Here is a 20,004-nt window from a genome sequence, read left to right as displayed (position 1 = left end):
TCATCAACTCATACCCTTGCTGGAAGAAGGCAAAGCTGGCACAAATGGGCATGTGGTGGATGCTAAGAGGAACAGGGTCTCTTTCTTCTGGAGAGTACTAGTCAAAATAAGGAGAAAATAGGTTCTGCATCAAATCAATAAAGTAAGAAAAAAAATGGTTACAATTTCTAAAACAATTAAAGGGGTTCTCTGGGCTACCGATACTGATGACCTATCCTCAGGATAGGCTATCAATGTAAGATCAGTGGAGTGTTCGACAACTAGTACCCCCATCATTTAGGTGTTTCATGCTGTCCGGAGCGTACAGCGCATGGAGCAACGTGTAGTTTCCGACGCCGACATACTAAAGTTTAACTGCCATTCACTTGAAGCTGAGCTGCAGTACCCTGACATCGCCACTACACAGTACGCAGAGCTGCCTGCCTCCAGGTGCGTGCACTATATAGCACCCCATTTTGGCAGCTGCCCAAAACAGGTGATGAGTGAAGGTGCTGGCTATCAGACCCCCACTTATCTGATATTTATGGCCTTTCCAGAGCATAAGTCATCAATATTTGCAGCCCAGAGAACCCTTTTACAGGTGTTATTCCACAAAAATATACATGCAATAACAATGTTGTTCTTTTTTTATGGTAGCGCCCATGCTGTTTATCCTTCTGGTCTACCGTCTTCTGCATTTACAGGTGGACTAACAAACTTAGTAGCATCCCATCTCCTTTCCTCCTCAGTGTCATAACTCAGCAGCTAATAGCCAGTGTTATATCTCACCCACAGTGCTTTATTCACATCTATACTGCTCAATATTCCTATATAATGTTCTGTATAGAGTTTCTGAGGGACAGTTAGTGTCTCCAGGTGTAGTCTATGGGCAGATATTATTACGGATAGTGTCCACCCATGTATACATATATGGCAGCCTATTTTGAAAGGTGACCCGATAATGAAGGTACGCTTTAAGTTTTGATTTCACTTTGTGTCAAATCCCTATTCGGAGTGTTCAGGAGATTTCAATACTGGACAGAAAACATACCACTGTGACTTCTTCTCCTTGCACAGATACATCCGGCCTCCTGAAGTGACATAGGGCTGCCACGGCTGCTATACTTGCTGCATCGATTATGTTGCCCTCATGATTTAACAGATGTAGATCAACACGAATCTGCCACACCTAGAGTAAGAAAGAAGTAATTCAATATAAGGAAAACTCTCCTATTCATCTGACTGTGGCTTAGAGAAATGCATATATTTGCCACTGAAAGGAACCTCATTAGATGAATGGAAATCATTTTTTATTTTTATTTTTTGAAATTTCTGCAATAAAATCAGCCACATGTAAATATTACTTAAAATAAAACTATGTGAATACTGCATGTTTCTCATAAACAGTAGTATAAGGTCAGAAACCATGCTTCAGTGCTTAATTGGGTTGTCCCAGTGTATAAATGTATATTTTAATTCGGAATAACAAATACTAATCCATTTAAGTCACTGCCAGTGCAGTGTTGCCACTGGTCTGCTCTGTTCCCAGGAACGAAACTATATAGTGGAAGCAGCTGCTATGGGGCCCGAACTAGAAGGGGCCCACTCAGGAGGAGGACTGGAATATTTTATTGTCAGGGCCCAGTCAACAGTACTATGCAATGATATTATATACAGAGACAGTATATACGTGTAGGAAACGGACGGAGCAGCTGCTGGGCCTGAGAGAACTATCTTGAGCAGCCGCAGGAGTGAAGGTTGCATGGGAGGAGGGCATTGCTGAGGGGCAGGGGGGTTAGTTGGTGGTAACTAATTCAAAGGTTTGCTGTGGGGCCCAGTTTGTTCCAGTTATGCAACTGTCTATTCATCTGCTCTGTTTTCTCATGACAAATTGTACTTCATGTTAGTGGTAAATTTGAGTCAGTGTTTTACCTTTATTTATAAAAAAAAATTAAAAAGTTATGGAACATTTACTTTTTTCAAAATTTAAAATTTCTCTGCTTTTAACATAGATAGAGATACCTCATAAAATAGTTATTACTTAACAATTCCAATATGTCTACTTTATGTTGCCATCATTTTGTAAATGTCATTTTATTTTCTTAGGATGTTAGGCCTCTTTCACACTTGCGTTGTCCGGATCCGTCGTGCACTCCATTTGCCGGAGGTGCCCGCCGGATCCGTAACAACGCAAGTGAACTGAAAGCATTTGAAGACGTGTTCAAAATGCGTTCAGTGTTACTATGGTAAAAACACCAAGTTGGAGCTCACCTCACCATACACCACCGAGGAGCACGGACACAGAACCGGAACCAAGGATGGGAAGTAGCAAAAAAAATATTGTCCAGCTTCACCTCGCAGTGCGTGTTTTATTAGGAAACGTGCTTAAAAACCAAACATCAGGCTCATATCATCAACATGTTTCGGATCAACATATATTACAGATCCTTCCTCATGATGTTGTGTTACTATGGCACCCAGGACGCTATTAAAGTCCTGGCTGCCATAGTAGTAGTGGGGAGCTGGGGAGCAGTATACTTACAGTCCATGCGGCTCCCGGGGCGCTCCAGAATGACGTCAGAGCGCCCCATGCGCATGGATGACGTGATCCATGCGACACGTCATCCATGCACGTGGGGCACCCTGACGTCACTCAAGCGCCCCGGGAGCAGCACGGACGGTAAGTATACTGCTCCCCCGCTCCCCACTACACTTTACCATGGCTGCAAGGACTTTAGCGTCCTTGCAGCCATGGTAACTATTCAGAAAAAGCTAAACGTCGGATCCGGTAATGCGCCGAAACGACGTTTAGCTTAAGGCCGGATCCGGATTAATGCCTTTCAATGGGCATTAATTCCGGATCCGGCCTTGCGGCAAGTGTTCAGGGTTTTTGGCCGGAGCAAAAAGCGCAGCATGCTGCGGTATTTTCTCCGGCCAAAAAACGTTCAGTTCCGGAACTGAAGGCATCCTGAACGGATTTCTCTCCATTCAGAATGCATGGGGATAATCCTGATTAGGATTCTTCCGGCATAGAGCCCCGACGACGGAACTCTATGCCGGAAGAAAAGAGCACAAGTGTGAAAGAGCCCTTAGAAGGCTTAGAATTTGAAAAGTATCACAGACCTGAGAAGTCACCCTCAGTGGGCCCAAAGATCTGGGACAAGTACTCGAATACGTATAGGGAGGGTAGGGTGCAATAGGGACTTTGTATGTTTTTTTTCTGGGGTTTTCTTTGGTTATATTTTTGGGATCTTTTAGTAATCTAGTAAAAAAGGTTACCTTTTAGAGGAAGGTTTTTTGTTTTAGAATTTGAAAAGCAATTTTTAAAAAAGTATTTTTATTTATTATTTTAGCAAATTTTGTCTGGGGAACAGCTGTACGTAAACTTGCCTTACTCACGTTACAGCATCCCAAAAGTCTTTATTAGTTGGCCGGTCAGTTACAGCAACTCTGAATATTACCTGAGGAAATATCTACAATTATCGAATCTTTGGCCAATTCTAGAGTATTTATTCCCTACAGGCACTCCCAATACACCCGTTGCCTCACCAGGTTTGGAGAGCAGCAAAGCTCCAGCAATATAATGGTCTCCCAGATGTAGTTCCATTATGGAAAAATCCTATGTTTCCCCCCATTTACAAAATCTAGAAGGTGTAGAGCTCTGGAAAGAATATGGGATTTGCACTTTGAGACCATTATGAAAATGGGGTTTTGCTCTCTTTTATGCAACTGCAGGAGAAATTTGGAGTGATGTGTAACCATTTTGATAGATATTTCCAGGAGCACCACACTCTCCACGCTCACACAGGGCCCAAAGGCCTAAATGGAAGGAAAATATTCTATCTTTAATGGCTGAGGAATGTCAAGATGCTTTGGAATCTTCTTTAAAGGGTTTCTGTCACAACATTTTTCACTATTAAACAGGCCGGCATAATACATGTGCCAATGTCACCTGAATTGAACTGCTATTTTATTTTTCTGTGTGCCCCCGTTTTGGTGAAATTTTTACTTTTATTATATGCTAATTAGCCTCTAGGAGCAGGGGGGCATTGCACCTGTTCCTAGAGGCTCCGTTCGCCCACCTCTTTCCACGCCCTTCTACACTTGACTGACAGGGCCAGGCCAGCATTGGTCTCCTCCTGCCGGCCCTGTCTGCCGGGGAAATCTTGTGCCTGCGCTGTCCCGTTCAGTATTCGGCGCAGGCGCAGTGAGGAAGCCAGCAGCCAATGCACAGAACGGCCAGCACACATTAGTGTGCATGAGCCCTTACACTGACAGTGTGCCTATGAGACCCAGCCTGGTGGCTGGGCCTCATAAGCCTCCAAAGCTGGCAGGTTCCGAGGCTAGTGTGAAGCCTTAGGCTGCCTTAGCGGCCATCTGCCCCTTGTCACTGCAGCATGGGGGCCGATGGGACCAGAGAGGGAGTACTCTTCTGTTAGTACCAGCCAGGCCCCTGCTGCAGATGGAGCAAGCCCAGCTTCTGCGCCCGCCCAGTCAGCGTGCTGTACACATACGGCGAAGGTCCAGAAGGGGTTAAAGAGTCCACTCAGCCTTTAGGCCCTCAATTTTATACACTGGACAACTCCTTTACAGTGCTTTTTATATTAAAATGCTCTAGAAATGTAGATTTGTGTGAAGTTTAACACCAGTACAGTCCTTTATCAAATGGAGTCACTGTTGCATAATAATAATACAAAAAAAAAAAATCCCATTGTGTGAGTGTGGATATCCCGTTATGGACTCAAAAATGACCTTTGAGTAATGCAGGTCTACTTTATATGCCCCCAGGCTTTACAGTGTAGATCAGCCTGTTTAGATTGGCTGCTCTACATAAGCACAAGCTCACCATGGAATCAAGGCATGAAAACTGATTTGCATTACAGCAAGAACAGAAATCTAAACTACAAGAACTACTTCATGAGGCTAAAGAAAAAGTAACTGCCTGATATTCACAGTAATTACCTGCCCTTCTCAGGGTTGCTCGCTCACCTTCTCTCCTGCTTGAACACAAAGTGATTCAGTGTCGATACATTTGGAATTCCTCAAGCACCTCTCCAGCAGTCTGTTGAGCTTCACCAGCAGTTCAGATGACCTGGGATTCCAGTAGAGAAGCAGATTCAGTTAAAATGGATATGAATGTTGAGAAAGATGTCTTTTACATTTTCCAGTTCCAAAAGGTTTTCTGTAGCCTTAAATTATGAATCGTGAACAGGGATTGTGCCCTACATCCCTTTTCAGAGTTTTTTTGTTTCAAAATTGTATTAAAAGGGGTATTCTGGTTATACAGAGTTATCCACTATACACAAGGTAGGGATTAACTATTAAATTGCAGTCCTACTGCTGGGACCCCGACCAATCATGAGAACGGGGGCCCTGTACCCAATGGAGTTTTCCTCTGGCCACGTCATTTCTATGGGAGTTCTGGAGATAACCAACTGGCTGCTCCATTCCCCCCTCAATGTCCTTATAAACCCTGTGAAGGGAATACAAAAGAGAACTAAGCGAAAATAAAACCTAACTAGAGCCAAGGCAAATAGTAAGTCTATGTACCCATTGAAATACTGGGAACTGCTGGAACATCTCAGTTTCAGGGTTCATGATCCTATCTCAAAACTGGTCTTCGAAGCATAGTAGACATCTACAGATTAGGGCAGGTCCAAGAGTGGGAGAAGGAGGAGAAGTGCCAAATGTTTTAGAAAACACCAAAGGCATTGGATCTGATGGAATCCATTTTATCATGTCCCCATACTATTTACTCTGTTTTAGGTCTTATGCACACGCCTGTGTCCCTATTTCAGACAAATTTTTCTAGGCACTTCTGAAAAGTGCAGAGAAGCTCAAAAAGTCGCAAATTATGGTGCACACATGCAGTGCATCTTTTTTACGCCACAATTGAGGAGTGTATACGCCTTAATAAATGTCCCTCAATGGATCTGAAAAACACTGATGCCTTCTGTGTGCATTCCGCTTTTTCTCACTCCCATCAAAAGAAAGCGCTATTCTTGTCCGAAATATGGACAAGAATAGAACATGTTGTATAATATGAGGAATGGCCACACCGACCTGCAAAAAAATATGGATGTGTGCATGGCCCCATAGAAATAAATGGGTCAGTGTAGTATCTGCAAAAGATGTGTGGATAGCACACAGATGAAAAATATATGTGTGTTCATGAGGCCTAAGACTGCTGATACACCGTGCCTATTTGTCAGCCATCAGTACGTATTACAGAGCTGTTGCTCCTGCAGTCGGCTTGTTAAAAAAGCAGGGAAGTTATTACAATATTCAGATTTACACGATTTATGGAGAATCCGACACCCACAGGTGAGACTTGCCAATTGGGTCGCTGGAGGCATCGTCCTACATCTCCCTAATAGACTACTTACCTGTCTCCTATTCATATAGGATTACAATTTAACAGAGATGGAGGTCGTCCTACATCTTCTCTCTGTAAACTTAATCCATTTTGGATACAACTACTGGATATAGGGAATCCTCTTACACAGCGGATTTTGGAATTCTTAACCACTAATATAGGTTCAGCGGCCATGGGAATGGTATGGGATACCATGAAAGCATACATAAGGGGTTTGTATATACAGAAAATTAAACAGCGTAAGGCGAAAACTAGGGAACTCACCGAGGCTATACAACAGGAGGTGAAAGACTGAAGCTGCCTATGTAGCGGCACCTTCCCTGCGCACTGACTCTGCGTGGAGGGAGGCGCAAGCTAAACTTAACGACCATCTGCTACAAATAGCTGACAATAAACGCTACTTCTTAAAAGCATAAGTATTTTGAGGCGGGAGGAAAGTGCGGGAAGTCTATTAGCTAGAGTGATTGATTCATTCACAGGAGGGTTCGGCTAGAATATCAACCATTAGGACTAGACGGGGGAGCCTCTCAGCAGACAATTCGATAATTCTTGATGAATTCTATAACTACTATAAGGGACTCTACTCCTCAAAATGGTCAACAAATTCTGATAATATTAAATCCTACCTTGCCAAGATATCAATGCCTACGCTGTCTCTTGAATCATCTAAAATGTTTAGATGAGCCCCTAGATTTGGAGGAACTTAAAATGGCCATTAACTCCTTCCCTAATGAGAAGACCCCGGGCTCGGATGGTCTACCAGCAGAGTTTTACAACAGATATCAGGACTCGCTTTTTCCCCCATCTCTTGGAAACCTCCAATGAAGCTCTGAGAGTGGGGAAACTACCAGAGTCTATGAGGGAGGCGGTAGTTGTGCCGATTCCAAAACCTGGTAAAGACCAGACTATACCTGATTCCTATAGACACATTTCCCTTTTACCAACTGATGTGAAAGTATTAGCTAAAGTCTTGGCCACATACACGTAGATCAATCAGGGTTCATGCCGGACAGGAGCACTTCTATTAATCTCCGAAGACTAATTCTGAATCTTCAGAGGTCGATGGACACTGATGGCTGTCGGGCTGTTCTATCCCTACATGCTACCAAAGCTTTTGACAGCGTGGAATGGGAGTATTTATGGGAAGTTATGGAGATTTGGACCGTGCTTTATGTCCTGGGTCAAACTACTCTATAACTCACTGGTAGCAAAAATCAAAGCGAATGGAATACTTTCTGCCCAATTTCCATTACATAGAGGAACGAGGCAAGGCTGCCCCTTGTCCCCCGTTTGCGGTGGCTATTGAGCCCTTGGCCTGCCCTTTTGCGCACTTCCCACTGGGTTCCCAGGAAGATAGAGTCTCTTTATATGCAGATGACTTGCTCCTCTATGTGGGAGATCTGCAACGCTCCATTACTCCTAATATGAAAGATATCACTGAGTTTGGGAAATACTCAGGATTAAGAATCATTTGGGACAAATCCGTGATTCTCCCATTTGATCCTCCCTCGCCACAGCTCAATCTCACCAATACCGAATTACAGATGACCAGTAACTTTAAATATTTAGGAGTTATGATAACGCCGAAGCCAACAGAATATGTCAAAAATAATGTAGAAACCCTAATCTCTAAATTTATTGAGAAAACTAATACCTGGTGCAAACTGCCTATTTCTGTCGTTGGCCGTAGTAACTTAATCAAAATGATATTGATGCCCCAATTGCTTTATGTACTACATAGTTCCCCTATATGGATCCCCCAGCGAATATTTTACAAGATACAGAGTATCTTTCGTTCCTTGATATGGAAAACACAACAACCCAGAATCCGCATGGAAACGCTTCAAAAAGGCAAGGAGGAAGGTGACCTCTCCATCTCAAACCCATGGCTGTACTTCATGGCCGCACAGCTACAACACTTTAGAGGATGGGGACGACATGTACAGCTGGGCCTCTCTGCCAGAATTGCCTCCGTAGTCATGAAACAGAAAACACCTATCACATTGGCAGAGCTAGGAAGGCCGCAGTCTTACGCTGGGAACTGCCCTACAATCTCATTAATAACAAAGGTCTGGTCGAAATTTAAGGAATTAATAGGCCTGGTGGGGTTTAACGACAACACGCCGTTATGGCATAACCGTCAACTAATGGAACTGTTCAGATTGGAGGGCTTTTCCCCTTGGGAAGACAAAGGTATTTTATTTCCATGTCAAGTTTAATCAGAGGGGGGGATGAAATCTTCCACACAGCTGCAGGAGCAGTTTGGGCTACCTAGAACCACATTTTTTCAAAATCTACAATTAAGGGTACGTTCACACTTGCGGCAGAGGATTCCGACAGGCAAACTGATGCATTTCTGAGACGGATCTGGATGCGGATCGGTCTCACAAGTGCATTGCAATACCGGATCTGTCTTTCCAGTTGTCATCTGGAAAAATGGATCCGGTATTTATTTATTTTTCTTATTTTTAAAGGTCTGCGTGTGCGCAGACCACAAAACCGTATCCGTTTTGCCGAAACACTTGGGGCCGGATGCGGCATTAATGCATTTCAAAGGAAATTAAATGCCGGATCCGGCATTCCGGCAAGTGTTTAGGATTTTCAGCTGGAGAGAAAACCGCAGCATGCTGCGGAATTTTCTCCGTCCAAAAAACGTAAGAGGGACTGAACTGATGCATCCTGAACGGAATGCTCTCCATTCAGAATGCATTAAGATAAAACTCATTTCATTTGTCTTGAAAGATGTATTTTGTAACTCTGATTTCTCTATTTTTGCATTTATTGCTGTATGATGCCGATAAAATACTGTGTTATTAGCAGTTCTATATTGTGTATTTGATTGATAACATAAAGAAATGTACACTCTTCAAATATTGTATTTTAAGAAAAACTTTATTTCAATAAAAATTATATTTGATTAAAAAAAAAAAAAAAAAAACAGGAAAGTTTGGCAACTACCAGGTGTCAAGCTATAGCACACAAGTTCTGCAAAAACTGTACCCAACATTTACACTATCTGCAATGTAATGGACCTACCACATACCTCTTGAGTGTAAGCTCAAGAGTTATGTGGAGTTGCACATGTTTGATGAACACTATGATTTTTCTGACACTGACATAGACCACCTTTTCTCTTTTGCAAGAGTTAGAAGAACTACACACTACATGAGGGGGGCACCAAAACCTAATCCCTAGTCAAGTACATTTTGAAAATGGTGAAATATCCTTCACCATAACATCAAATGAATCAAAATCAAATAAAAGAAAAAATGAACAGTTTACAATCTAGTAACATTATTACATTATCTTACCTTCCTGACTCAAAAGCAGGTGATGCCATAGACGAGAGTTCAAGGTTGAAGAAAAGAATTCCTTCAGTAGGTCTGTTTATCTTGGGGGCAACAAGTTCACATGACACTTGGCCAAGAACCCTAAATGAATAGTATTACATTTAAAAACCACAACGCATACTGTATTCCATTCCCTCCTACATAGAATGATGTTACTTTATATTAAGAATGCTATTATGTTTCCCTTATAACCTTGTTATAAGGGAAAATAATAAAGATCGGGTCCCCATCCCGATCGTCTTCTGGCAACCATGCGTGAAAATTGCACCGCTAAAATAATAGCATTCTTAATACAGAATGCTAAGTAAATTAGGGATGGAGGGGTTAAAAAAAATAAACTCACTTCAACCACTTGTTCGCGCAGCCCGGCTCGTCTTTTTTCTTCTTCGAGGACCCGGGTAGAAAAGGACCTGGGAGGAAAAGGACCTTTGGTGATGTCACTGCGCTCATCACATGGCCCATCACCATGGTGATGGACAATGTGATGAGTGCAGTGACGTCACCAAAGGTCCTTTTCTCCCAGGTCCTCAAAGAAGAAGAAAGAAGACAAGCCGGGCTGCGCGAACAAGTGGATGAGATGAGGTTTTTTTTAACCCCTCCATCCCTAATTTACTTAGCATTCTGTATTAAGAATGCTATTATTTTCCCTTATAACCATGTTATAGGGGGAAATAATAAAATCTACACAACACCTAACCCAAACTTCTGTAAAGAAGTCCGGGTTCGGGTACCAAACATGCTGATTTTTTTTCACGTGCGTGCAAATGCATTAAAACGCTTTGCACTCGCGCTGAAAAATTGGACATTTTCCCGCAACACACCCGCATCCTATCCGGCCCTCATTCGCGACGCCCTTGTGAAAGAGGCCTTACTCTTCTGGTCCACTGGGGACCAGAAGCAGCAGGGATGGGAGCCAAGGCACTAGAATATTCTGACCAGGTTTTCTTTTTTAAATGTGTCCGAACACCCCTAATTTTACTTTTAGCTTTTGGACAGCCCCTTTAAAGCGGTTGTGTAGGCAGTATATATTGATGACCTATCCTGCTTCCTCTTCATTAAACTGTGCGTCATCTCCCTTGCAGCGAAGTGAATGGAGCAAGTACTTGTAATTACACTGCATGGCTGAGACTTCCAAGACCACAGGCGGTATAATAAAGAGGAAGTAGTGCTCGCATGGAACACTGCTTCCTCTTCTAACAGCTGATCGCCAGGGATGCCAGACCCCCGACGATCAGATTTTAGAAGATAGGTCATTAACACATACTGTCTGCACAACCCTATAAACAGTACACTGGCAGTCCATGCTGTTATATCCACGTTGCATACAAAGATTTTTATTATTTTACCTGGTTTTGCCAAGCTCAACAATACAGCAGCCATACTCCGTTCCAAAGGAGATCTTAATATTTCTGTAATCATAGGTTTGTCGGCCATCGATACGCTGCAGATATATATAAAAAAAAAAAACATACTTAGTGCTAAGGAAATACAGAATTATACAAAGTACTGATGAACATACCTAAACGAAATTAATCCTAACCCCTTAAAGAGATTGTTAGATTTTGTATTGATGGCCTATCCTGTGTGTAGTCCTGTATTGCACAACACAAAAACAAAAGTTTTAGATATTAGAAAAACAGACTTTTCAAAAATGAAATTAGTCATAAATGAGTCCTTATCAGACTGGAACGGATTACATGGAGTCCAGGAGAAATGGGACTACTTAAAAGGTGCATTATTGAAGGCAACAGAAAATTGCATTAGACCTGTCAGTAAAAGCAAAAAAAGGAGGAGACCAATGTGGTACTCAGCAGAAGTGGCCCAAATCATTAAAAATAAAAAGCTAGCATTTTGTAATTATAAAAAACCCCAGAGCAATGAAGATAAGGAAATCTACAAGATTAGGCAGAGAGAGGCCAAGCAAGTTATAAGAACTTCTAAAGCGCAGGCAGAAGAAAAACTAGCTCAGTCTATGAAAAAAGGGGATAAGACATTCTTCAGATATATAAATGAAAAAAGGAAATTAAAACAAGGAATAACTAAATTAAAAACAAAGGACGGAAGGTATGTAGAAGAGAATAAAGGACTAGCCGACTGCCTTAATGAATACTTCTGTTCAGTTTTTACAAAAGAAAAAGGAGAAGGACCTCCACTAGAAAGGATGACTATTAAATCGTTTGATGCATGTATCTTTACAGAGGAAGATGTTCTAAGTTTGCTGTCTAAGGTGAAGACAAATAAGTCACAGGGGCCTGATGAGATACACCCAAAATTATTAAAAGAGCTTAGTGATGAGCTGGCAAAACCGTTAACAGATTTATTTAACCAATCATTAGTAACAGGAGTCGTCCCGGAAGATTGGAAATTGGCAAATGTCGTGCCCATTCACAAGAAAGGTAGTAGGGAGGAATCGAGCAACTATAGACCAGTGAGTCTGACATCAATAGTAGGCAAATTAATGGAAACCCTATTAAAGGATAGGATTGTGGAACATCTAAAATCCCATGGATTGCAAGATGAAAAACAACATGGGTTTACTTCAGGGAGATCATGTCAAACAAATCTTATAGATTTTTTTGACTGGGTGAATAAAATAATAGACGGTGGAGGTGCAGTAGACATCGCATATCTAGATTTTAGTAAGGCTTTTGACACTGTCCCACATAGAAGACTTATCAATAAACTGCAGTCATTGAGCATGGACTCCCATATTGTTGAGTGGATTAGGCAGTGGCTGAGTGACAGACAACAGAGGGTTGTAGTCAATGGAGAACATTCAAAACAAGGTCATGTTACCAGTGGGGTTTCACAGGGATCTGTACTGGGACCGATTTTGTTTAATATCTTCATAAGTGATATTGCAAAAGGCCTCGATGGTAAGGTTTGTCTTTTTGCTGATGACACAAAAATATGTAACAGGGTTGATGTTCCTGGAGGGAAACGCCAAATGGAAAAGGATTTAGGAAAACTAGAAGAATGGTCAGAACTCTGGAAACTGAAATTTAATGTGGATAAGTGCAAGATAATGCACCTGGGGCGTAAAAACCCAAGGGCAGACTATAGAATATTTGACACAGTCCTAACCTCAGTATCTGAGGAAAGGGATTTAGGAGTAATTATTTCAGAAGACTTAAAGGTGGGAAGACAATGTAATAGAGCAGCACGAAATGCCAGCAGAATGCTTGGATGTATAGGGAGAGGTATAAGCAGTAGAAAGAGTGAAGTGCTTATGCCGCTGTACAGAACACTGGTGAGACCTCACTTGGAGTATTGTGCGCAGTACTGGAGGCCATATCTCCAGAAGGATATAGATACTCTAGAGAGAGTTCAGAGAAGTAGGGTTGTTGCGGGTATCGAAATTTCGATACCCAATCGATACTTTTGTCCCGGTATCGATACGATACCGGGATTTCCGTTTTTTCGATACTGGGCTGCGCTTCTGCGCAGTCTAGTATCTCTGAACATGAGCGCGCTGCTATCGGCGCGCTCATGTTCTCTCTCAGCAGCACGGGGAGAAGGAAGCTGTCCTCCCTCCCCCTGTGCTGCTGCCGCTGCCACCAATGAGAAGAGAGGGGCGGCAATGAGAAGAGAGGGGGTGGAGGAGGGGCGGCAATGAGAAGAGAGGGGCGGAGGAGGGGCGGGCGCACTGCGCCACCAATGATAGGATTACTATCGGAGCGATGGGAGGAGACATCAGCTTCACTAGTGGGCGTTCCTTTTCCCTGCGCTGCGATTGGACAGCGCTACAGCCAGGGAGAAGGAACGCCCACTAGTGAAGCTGATGTCTCCTCCCATCGCTCCGATAGTAATCAGCAGCATGTGGAGCAGGAGAGGAGACAGTAATGGGGCACTGCAGGCGAACGGAGCGGCGCCCAGGACTAAATGGTGAGTGCTGAGACATCGCTGGGCGCCGCTCTGTGTGGCCTAATAGTGAAAGTCTGGACTCATATACAGTAGTCTTTAACACATACAGGAGGCGGGTGCCGGCAGCAGAATCGCATTGCCGGCACCCTGCCCCTGACAGGGAGCTGCGATCAGCGGCAGTTAACTGCCGCTGATCTGCTAGTACCCGCCTCCTGTATAAAGGGGTAAAATCATTGGTGGTGCAGTGTGCCCCCCCCCCTCAATCCCCCCATCCCATTAAAATCATTGGTGGCACAGTGCGCCGGCCCCTCTCAGCCCTCCAGTATTAAAATCATTGGTGGCAGTGGCCACAGGGACCTCTCCACTCCCCCTCATTGGTGGTGCAGTGGCAGCTTCTGATCGGAGCCCCAGCTGTGTAAGCCTGGGGCTCCGATCGGTTACCATGGCAGCCAGGAAGCCCTGGTTGCCATGGTAACATCCCTGATGCTGTGTGCACAAAGCACAGAGCAGCAGGGACAGTGTGGAGTCCTATTCACCCTGATAGAGATCTATCAGGGTGAATAGGAAAAGGGATGAAAGATCCCAGGTTCTAGCCCCTAAGGGGGGAAATAGTTATTAAATAAAAAGTGAAAAAAAAAAAAAACACTAAAATATGAAGTATAAATCACCCCCCTTTTCCCAATTTCACATATAAAATATATAAATAAACATATTACATCGCCACGTCAGAAAAGTCCAAACTATTAAAATATAAAAAAAAAATCTAGGTGGTGAATGCCGGAACAGAAAAAATAAAATAAAAACTGCGCGATTCGCCATTTTTAAAAATGAGGAATGCACGTGGCTTTTTTTGTTTATTTTTTTCGCGTGGTATCGAATGGTATCGAGTATCGCAATACTTTTTCATGGTATCGAAACCGAATCAAAAATTTGGTATCGCAACAACTCTACAGAGAAGAGCTACTAAACTGGTACATGGATTGCAGGATAAAACTTACCAGGAAAGGTTAAAGGACCTTAACATGTATAGCTTGGAAGAAAGACGAGACAGAGGGAATATGATAGAAACTTTTAAATACATAAAGGGAATCAACTCGGTAAAGGAGGAGAGCATATTTAAAAGAAGAAAAACTACCACAAGAGGACACAGTTTTAAATTAGAGGGGCAAAGGTTTAAAAGTAATATAAGGAAGTATTACTTTACTGAGAGAGTAGTGGATGCATGGAATAGCCTTCCTGCAGAAGTGGTAGCTGCAAATACAGTGAAGGAGTTTAAGCATGCATGGGATAGGCATAAGGCCATCCTTCATATAAGATAGGGCCGGGGGCTATCCATAGTATTCAGTATATTGGGCAGACTAGATGGGCCAAATGGTTCTTATCTGCCGACACATTCTATGTTTCTATGTTTCTATGTTTCTGTCACGCACACAGCTCATCACCAGTCGCAGCCAGAAGCAGCACTTTCTTTTCTGATGCAGACGAGAATTTAATGTTTCCAAAAAAAAAAGTGTTGAGCAAAATCCTCTTCAATGCAATAAAAGGCAGAAATTGTATTCGGGTAATTGCATTGATAAATATGCCTCTGTATGAACCTGTTCAGATATATACACAGCAGGTTTTTGGGTACCCCCCTCCCTCAGGTGCTGGATCCTCACACTGCGGCTACACTGAAGATGTATCAAGGTGTTTATCAGTGATGGCCAACCTCCGGCACTCCAGCTGTGGTGAAACTAAGACTCCCGCCATGCTCCATCCACTTCTATGGCGTTCTGAGAGCAGTTAAGCAAGTGTGCATCTTGGGAGTTGTAGTTTTATCACAGCTGGAGTGCCGGAGGTTAGCCATCACAGGTGTAGCGGAAAACTGGGAGACTTGTCCACCTCTCAGATAAGATTCAGAGGCACTTTGGAAAATTAAAGTGGCTACATAATCGCATCAATTTTTAAACATCTCCCTAGGCTCGTCCTCGTCTGCCATTGGCTGCTCACCCCCCCTTCCCCCCCCCCCACTGGATGTTGGGGGGCATTTTATACTGTTGGATAACCCCTTTAATACAAGGCACTTAATAATGTATTGTGATTGTCCATACTGCCTTCTTCACTGGCTAGATTCATTTTTTAATCACATTATACACTGCTCATATCCATGGTTATGACCACCCTGTAATCCAGTAGTGGTGGTCGTGCTTGCATGCTACAGGGTAAAGGCATGGCCTCTTCTTGGTGGCCGGGACTGTGGGAGGGGGAATAGACATGCATGTGCAGCAGCGCCCGTCCGGGCCACCTTGTATCTGCACTGTAACCATGGAAACGAGCAGTGTATTATATGATGGAAAAATGAATCCAGACAGTGAAGGAGGCAATATGGAAAATCACATTAGTAAGTGCCTTGTAGTAACTTTCTCTACATGATAAATGCCATGTGCTGAAGTGAGACAGACCTTTACATTCTGTTTTGGTTCTTAATTTCTGTCGAAAAAGACATTTTCCATGAAAACCTGTTACCTAATATCATCCCGTGTACACTGTGCATTCACATGTCTGCGAGATGACTGTACAGCTCATTTAGGATTACCTACCTTCCTTTCAGTGATTGCCTGCAGAAGGAAGGCTCTCTCACAGTTGGACAGCGGGGTCTCCCTCATTTTGGCTTCTCTCCCCGCGGTTTCTCTAACCACATATATGTTCACTACAGGTAATGCCTAAAATGCATGGGCTACACTGAGAATTAGTGGCCACTAACTTCACTTCTAGTCTCTAATACACACGTGAGGGACAAAGACGTCATCATAGCGCGCGCCTCCTGTCTGTCTCCGCCTCCTCTAGTGACGGGTCAGGAGACGTCATCATACCGCGCGCCTCCTAGCTCTCTCCGCCTTCTCTAGTGACAGGTCAGAAGGATACGTCATCATAGCGCGCGCCTCCTGTCTCTCTCCGCCTTCTCTAGTGACAGGTCAGAAGGAGACGTCATCATACCGCGCACCTCCTGTCTGTTTCCGCCTCCTCTAGTGACGTCAGACCTCAGCTGTCACTCGACAAATTAGGGGGATGCACGCATGCGCTGTCAGACTGACAGCTGGGAGGTGTTTTTCAGAGAAGTGTGTGAGCTCGAGTGGCTGCCATTTTGTTGTCGATCAGGCGACGTCCGCGAGTGATGCACTAACATATAAATCATGCAGTAGTCTCGCTCATGGCTTGTTTATGTACGGATCACGTTCCTCATTAGTGTTCACTGCAATCAAGCATTTCATGGGGAGTCGCCCAGGAGGTCCAGAAAATGTCTGCCCGATAAATATTACATATTTCCAGCTCTGAGAAACTCCACATTACCTGTTCTGGAGGCTCATACAGCTTCAGTAGTTAAATATATATATATAATGTAAACATTTTTAGTTTTCCTTATTCATTTCGGCCCCACTGAGGGTTATTATCTTTATAATAGAAGGTACAGACTCAGTTAGGATGACAGCTATGCTGTTCTCTTGATAGGCCGCCCACAGAACAGCTTTGCACTTTAGTGCAATGTGTGATGCTTTAATTGAGCCCCTACAGGAGGCAGACACTGAACAAGCAGTAGGACAGAACTGAGACAGGTCCAGAGTAGGGATGAGCGGACCTGCTGTTTGGCAGGTTCGGGTATGTTGTGAATTACGGATCCATTATGCTTCCCGTACACTTCTATTATGACGAAATGCCTCTAAAGGCATTCAGTGAATTATGTAATGTGCCGAGATACCGCAATCTATAACCTAATTCACAACATACTGGCAGGTTCATTCATCCCTAGTCTAGAGCGTACTATGGATGGGATTTGACTGCACCATGTGAATATATAATTACCAGTAAAGCTCATATCAGTGCAGAGGTTGTAAGGGAGTCCTATTCCTTTTAATGTCCATTTTAAACATTTAACAGCTTAAGGGGAACCTGTCACCGGGATTTTGTGTATAGAGCTGAGGACATGGGTTGCTAGATGGCCGCTAGCACATCCACAATACCCAGTCCCCATAGCTCTGTGTGCTTTTATTGTGTATAAAAACTGATTTGATACATATGCAAATTACCCTGAGATGAGTCAGAGCTTGAAAATATGACTCTTCTCTGGTCACACAAGTAAGATATGACTCTTATATTAATTTTCATATGTATCAAATCGGTTTTTTTACACAATAAAAGCACACAGAGCTATGGGGACTGGGTATTGCGGATGTGCTAGCGGCCATCTAGCAGCCCATGTCCTCAGCTCTATACACAAAATCCCGGTGACAGGTTCCCTTTAAAGAGGACCTTTCATTGGTCCAAACATTGAAAGAGAATTATCAGGCTACATAGAGCAGCGCCCAGGGATCTCACTGCACTTACTATTATCCCTGGGCGCCGCTCCGTTCGCCCGCTGTGTCCTCCGGTATCTTCACTGAATTGGTTCGACTAGGCGGAGTCTAGCGCCGCTCTATGTAGCCTGATAATTATCTTGCAATGTTTGGACCGATGAAAGGTCCTCTTTAAGGGCTCATTCAGATGGCCGTAGTGCAGAACACGGACACCGGCCCATGTGTGTTCCGCAATTTGCGGACCGCACATGGCCGGAACTATGATAGAAATGTCTATTTTTGTCCGCCATTGCTGACAAGTATAGTACATGCTCTATATTTTTAGCGGAGCTGCGGAATGTGTCCACAATTATTCATACGGTCGTCTGTATGAGTCCTAAAGGGCATCTCTCAGCAGATTTGTCCCTATAAAGCTGCTGACCTGTTACATGTGCGCTTGGCAGCTGAAGGCATCTGTGTTGTTCCCGTGTTCATATGTGCGCGCAAATCTGAGATAAAAGCTATTTTAATATATGCAAATGAGCCTCTAGGAGCAATGGGGCTGTTGCCATCACTCCTAGAGACTTAGCTCTCATTACAAGTCCTCGTTAAAGTGCCTAAAACTCATGTCCTTTTAAACATGCCAGTTTTCAAGGAAGAACAACATTAACTATAATTCTGTCATGAAGGGGAACAATTTCTGGAAGTAACAAGAAGGGGGCGTAATACAGCATATTATCTACCAACCGCAGCTCTAGCTCCAAGGTGTCCAGTTTATGAGCACTAATGGCAGAAAATAAATGAATGAACTCGTAAAGTGTCACTGCCCTTTAAAAAAACGTTTGCTGTGTCATGGTGACCAAAGGTTTTCACTGCTAGATGTCTGAGTGCTGAGACTCCCCAAGCACTAACGTGGTCCATAGACATTCTCTTGAGTCCATCTCACTTCTGTCTCCCACAGTAAGGAAGGCTAGAGCGCTATGCGAGAGCTTTTCTCTCCTTATTTTAGCAATCATTGGGGGTCTCAGCACTAGGACCCCCACCGATCCATACCTTTGATATGTTGCCATGACATATGAAAAGTTTTTTCAAAGTGCAGTGACAGTTTAAGGCCCCATTGCATGGGCTGACACAGCAGGCAGTTATCGGGAATACCGCAATCATCTCTGCTGTATGGGGACAAGGAGTAGCTGCTGTGATTACTTGTCCCTATAAAGAATCATCGTCACTGGGGAGCAGATTGTTTTTTAGACAGCACCATCTGCTGGCCGGAAAAGATGATTTAGGTCAGGGATGGCCAACCTGCGGCTCTCCAGCTGTTGAAAAAACTACATCTCCCAGCATGCCCAGGCTGCCTACAGCTATCAGCCTACAGCAGGGCATGGTGGGAATTGTAGTTTTATAACAGCTGGAGAATCACAGGTTGGCCATCCCTGATTTAGGTAATGAACTGGTAGCTCTTGCAGCACCTTTAAACATGACAGTTACTGGCCCTATGAGCACTCCTTCCTTATAATTGTCCTGATCGTTGGCCCATGTAAAGGATGTGACCAAGATGTTGCATCTTATTTCTGGCAGTCACATTGCAAATACTGACAGATGTCTCCACACATGTGATAAGAAACTGCCAAGTGTCCTTGCAGAATCCTGCCTATGGGCAATTGACGTGTTTGCCAATTCCTTAATTAAAGAAAATACATATATAATTAGAAATATAATCCGTACTTGAATTTGTCTCACAGACTCCATGCTTTGATTCTTATGTGCAGACTTTTCTTAACTAGCAGCAAGTAAGGAGATCTATGTACTTTCTGTGTCCTCATTATCTCTTTTTGGGATAACGGGCAAATTCCACAAACCTTAACGAGGATGGATGTATTATTTATGGAAAGATAAGATAGCAGAATTTCGATTCGCCAATGGAAAGCTCTGATCAGTATTTTGGGATTGCCGTGCCTTGGGATATGAATCTCTTACTCCTCTATGTGACCTTATTTTTTATTTTGCTTTTCCTTCTGCTACTTCTCATTTTTGCCTTGGTATGTCAGTTGAAGGATTCACTCCATAGCAAAGTGGTGATGTGATCAAGGCATTGAATGAGCTTCAGAGAAAATAAGACTCCTGA

At 43.4% G+C, this 20,004-nt stretch overlaps 1 protein-coding gene across 1 annotated transcript in view; it reads right to left on the bottom strand.

Annotated features, from left to right (window-relative positions):
• The window catches only part of EXOSC9 (exosome component 9), a 28,142-nt gene extending 11,748 nt beyond the window's left edge, over nucleotides 1–16,394 (bottom strand). The window contains exons 1-6 of the mRNA XM_040418402.1: nucleotides 16,149–16,394; nucleotides 11,052–11,146; nucleotides 9,667–9,786; nucleotides 4,969–5,071; nucleotides 1,031–1,168; nucleotides 15–97 (exon numbers count right to left, since the gene is read on the bottom strand). Of these exons, the coding sequence (XP_040274336.1) occupies nucleotides 15–97; nucleotides 1,031–1,168; nucleotides 4,969–5,071; nucleotides 9,667–9,786; nucleotides 11,052–11,146; nucleotides 16,149–16,214 (605 nt within the window). The 5' untranslated portion in view covers nucleotides 16,215–16,394. The remainder of the gene's footprint in view (nucleotides 1–14; nucleotides 98–1,030; nucleotides 1,169–4,968; nucleotides 5,072–9,666; nucleotides 9,787–11,051; nucleotides 11,147–16,148) is intronic.
• Nucleotides 16,395–20,004: the final 3,610 nt, after the last annotated feature.

The sequence above is a fragment of the Bufo bufo genome, chromosome 2 (genome assembly GCF_905171765.1).
Source record: "Bufo bufo chromosome 2, aBufBuf1.1, whole genome shotgun sequence".
Taxonomy (NCBI): Eukaryota; Metazoa; Chordata; class Amphibia; order Anura; family Bufonidae; genus Bufo; species Bufo bufo.
This window is presented reverse-complemented; position numbering and strand designations above follow the sequence as displayed.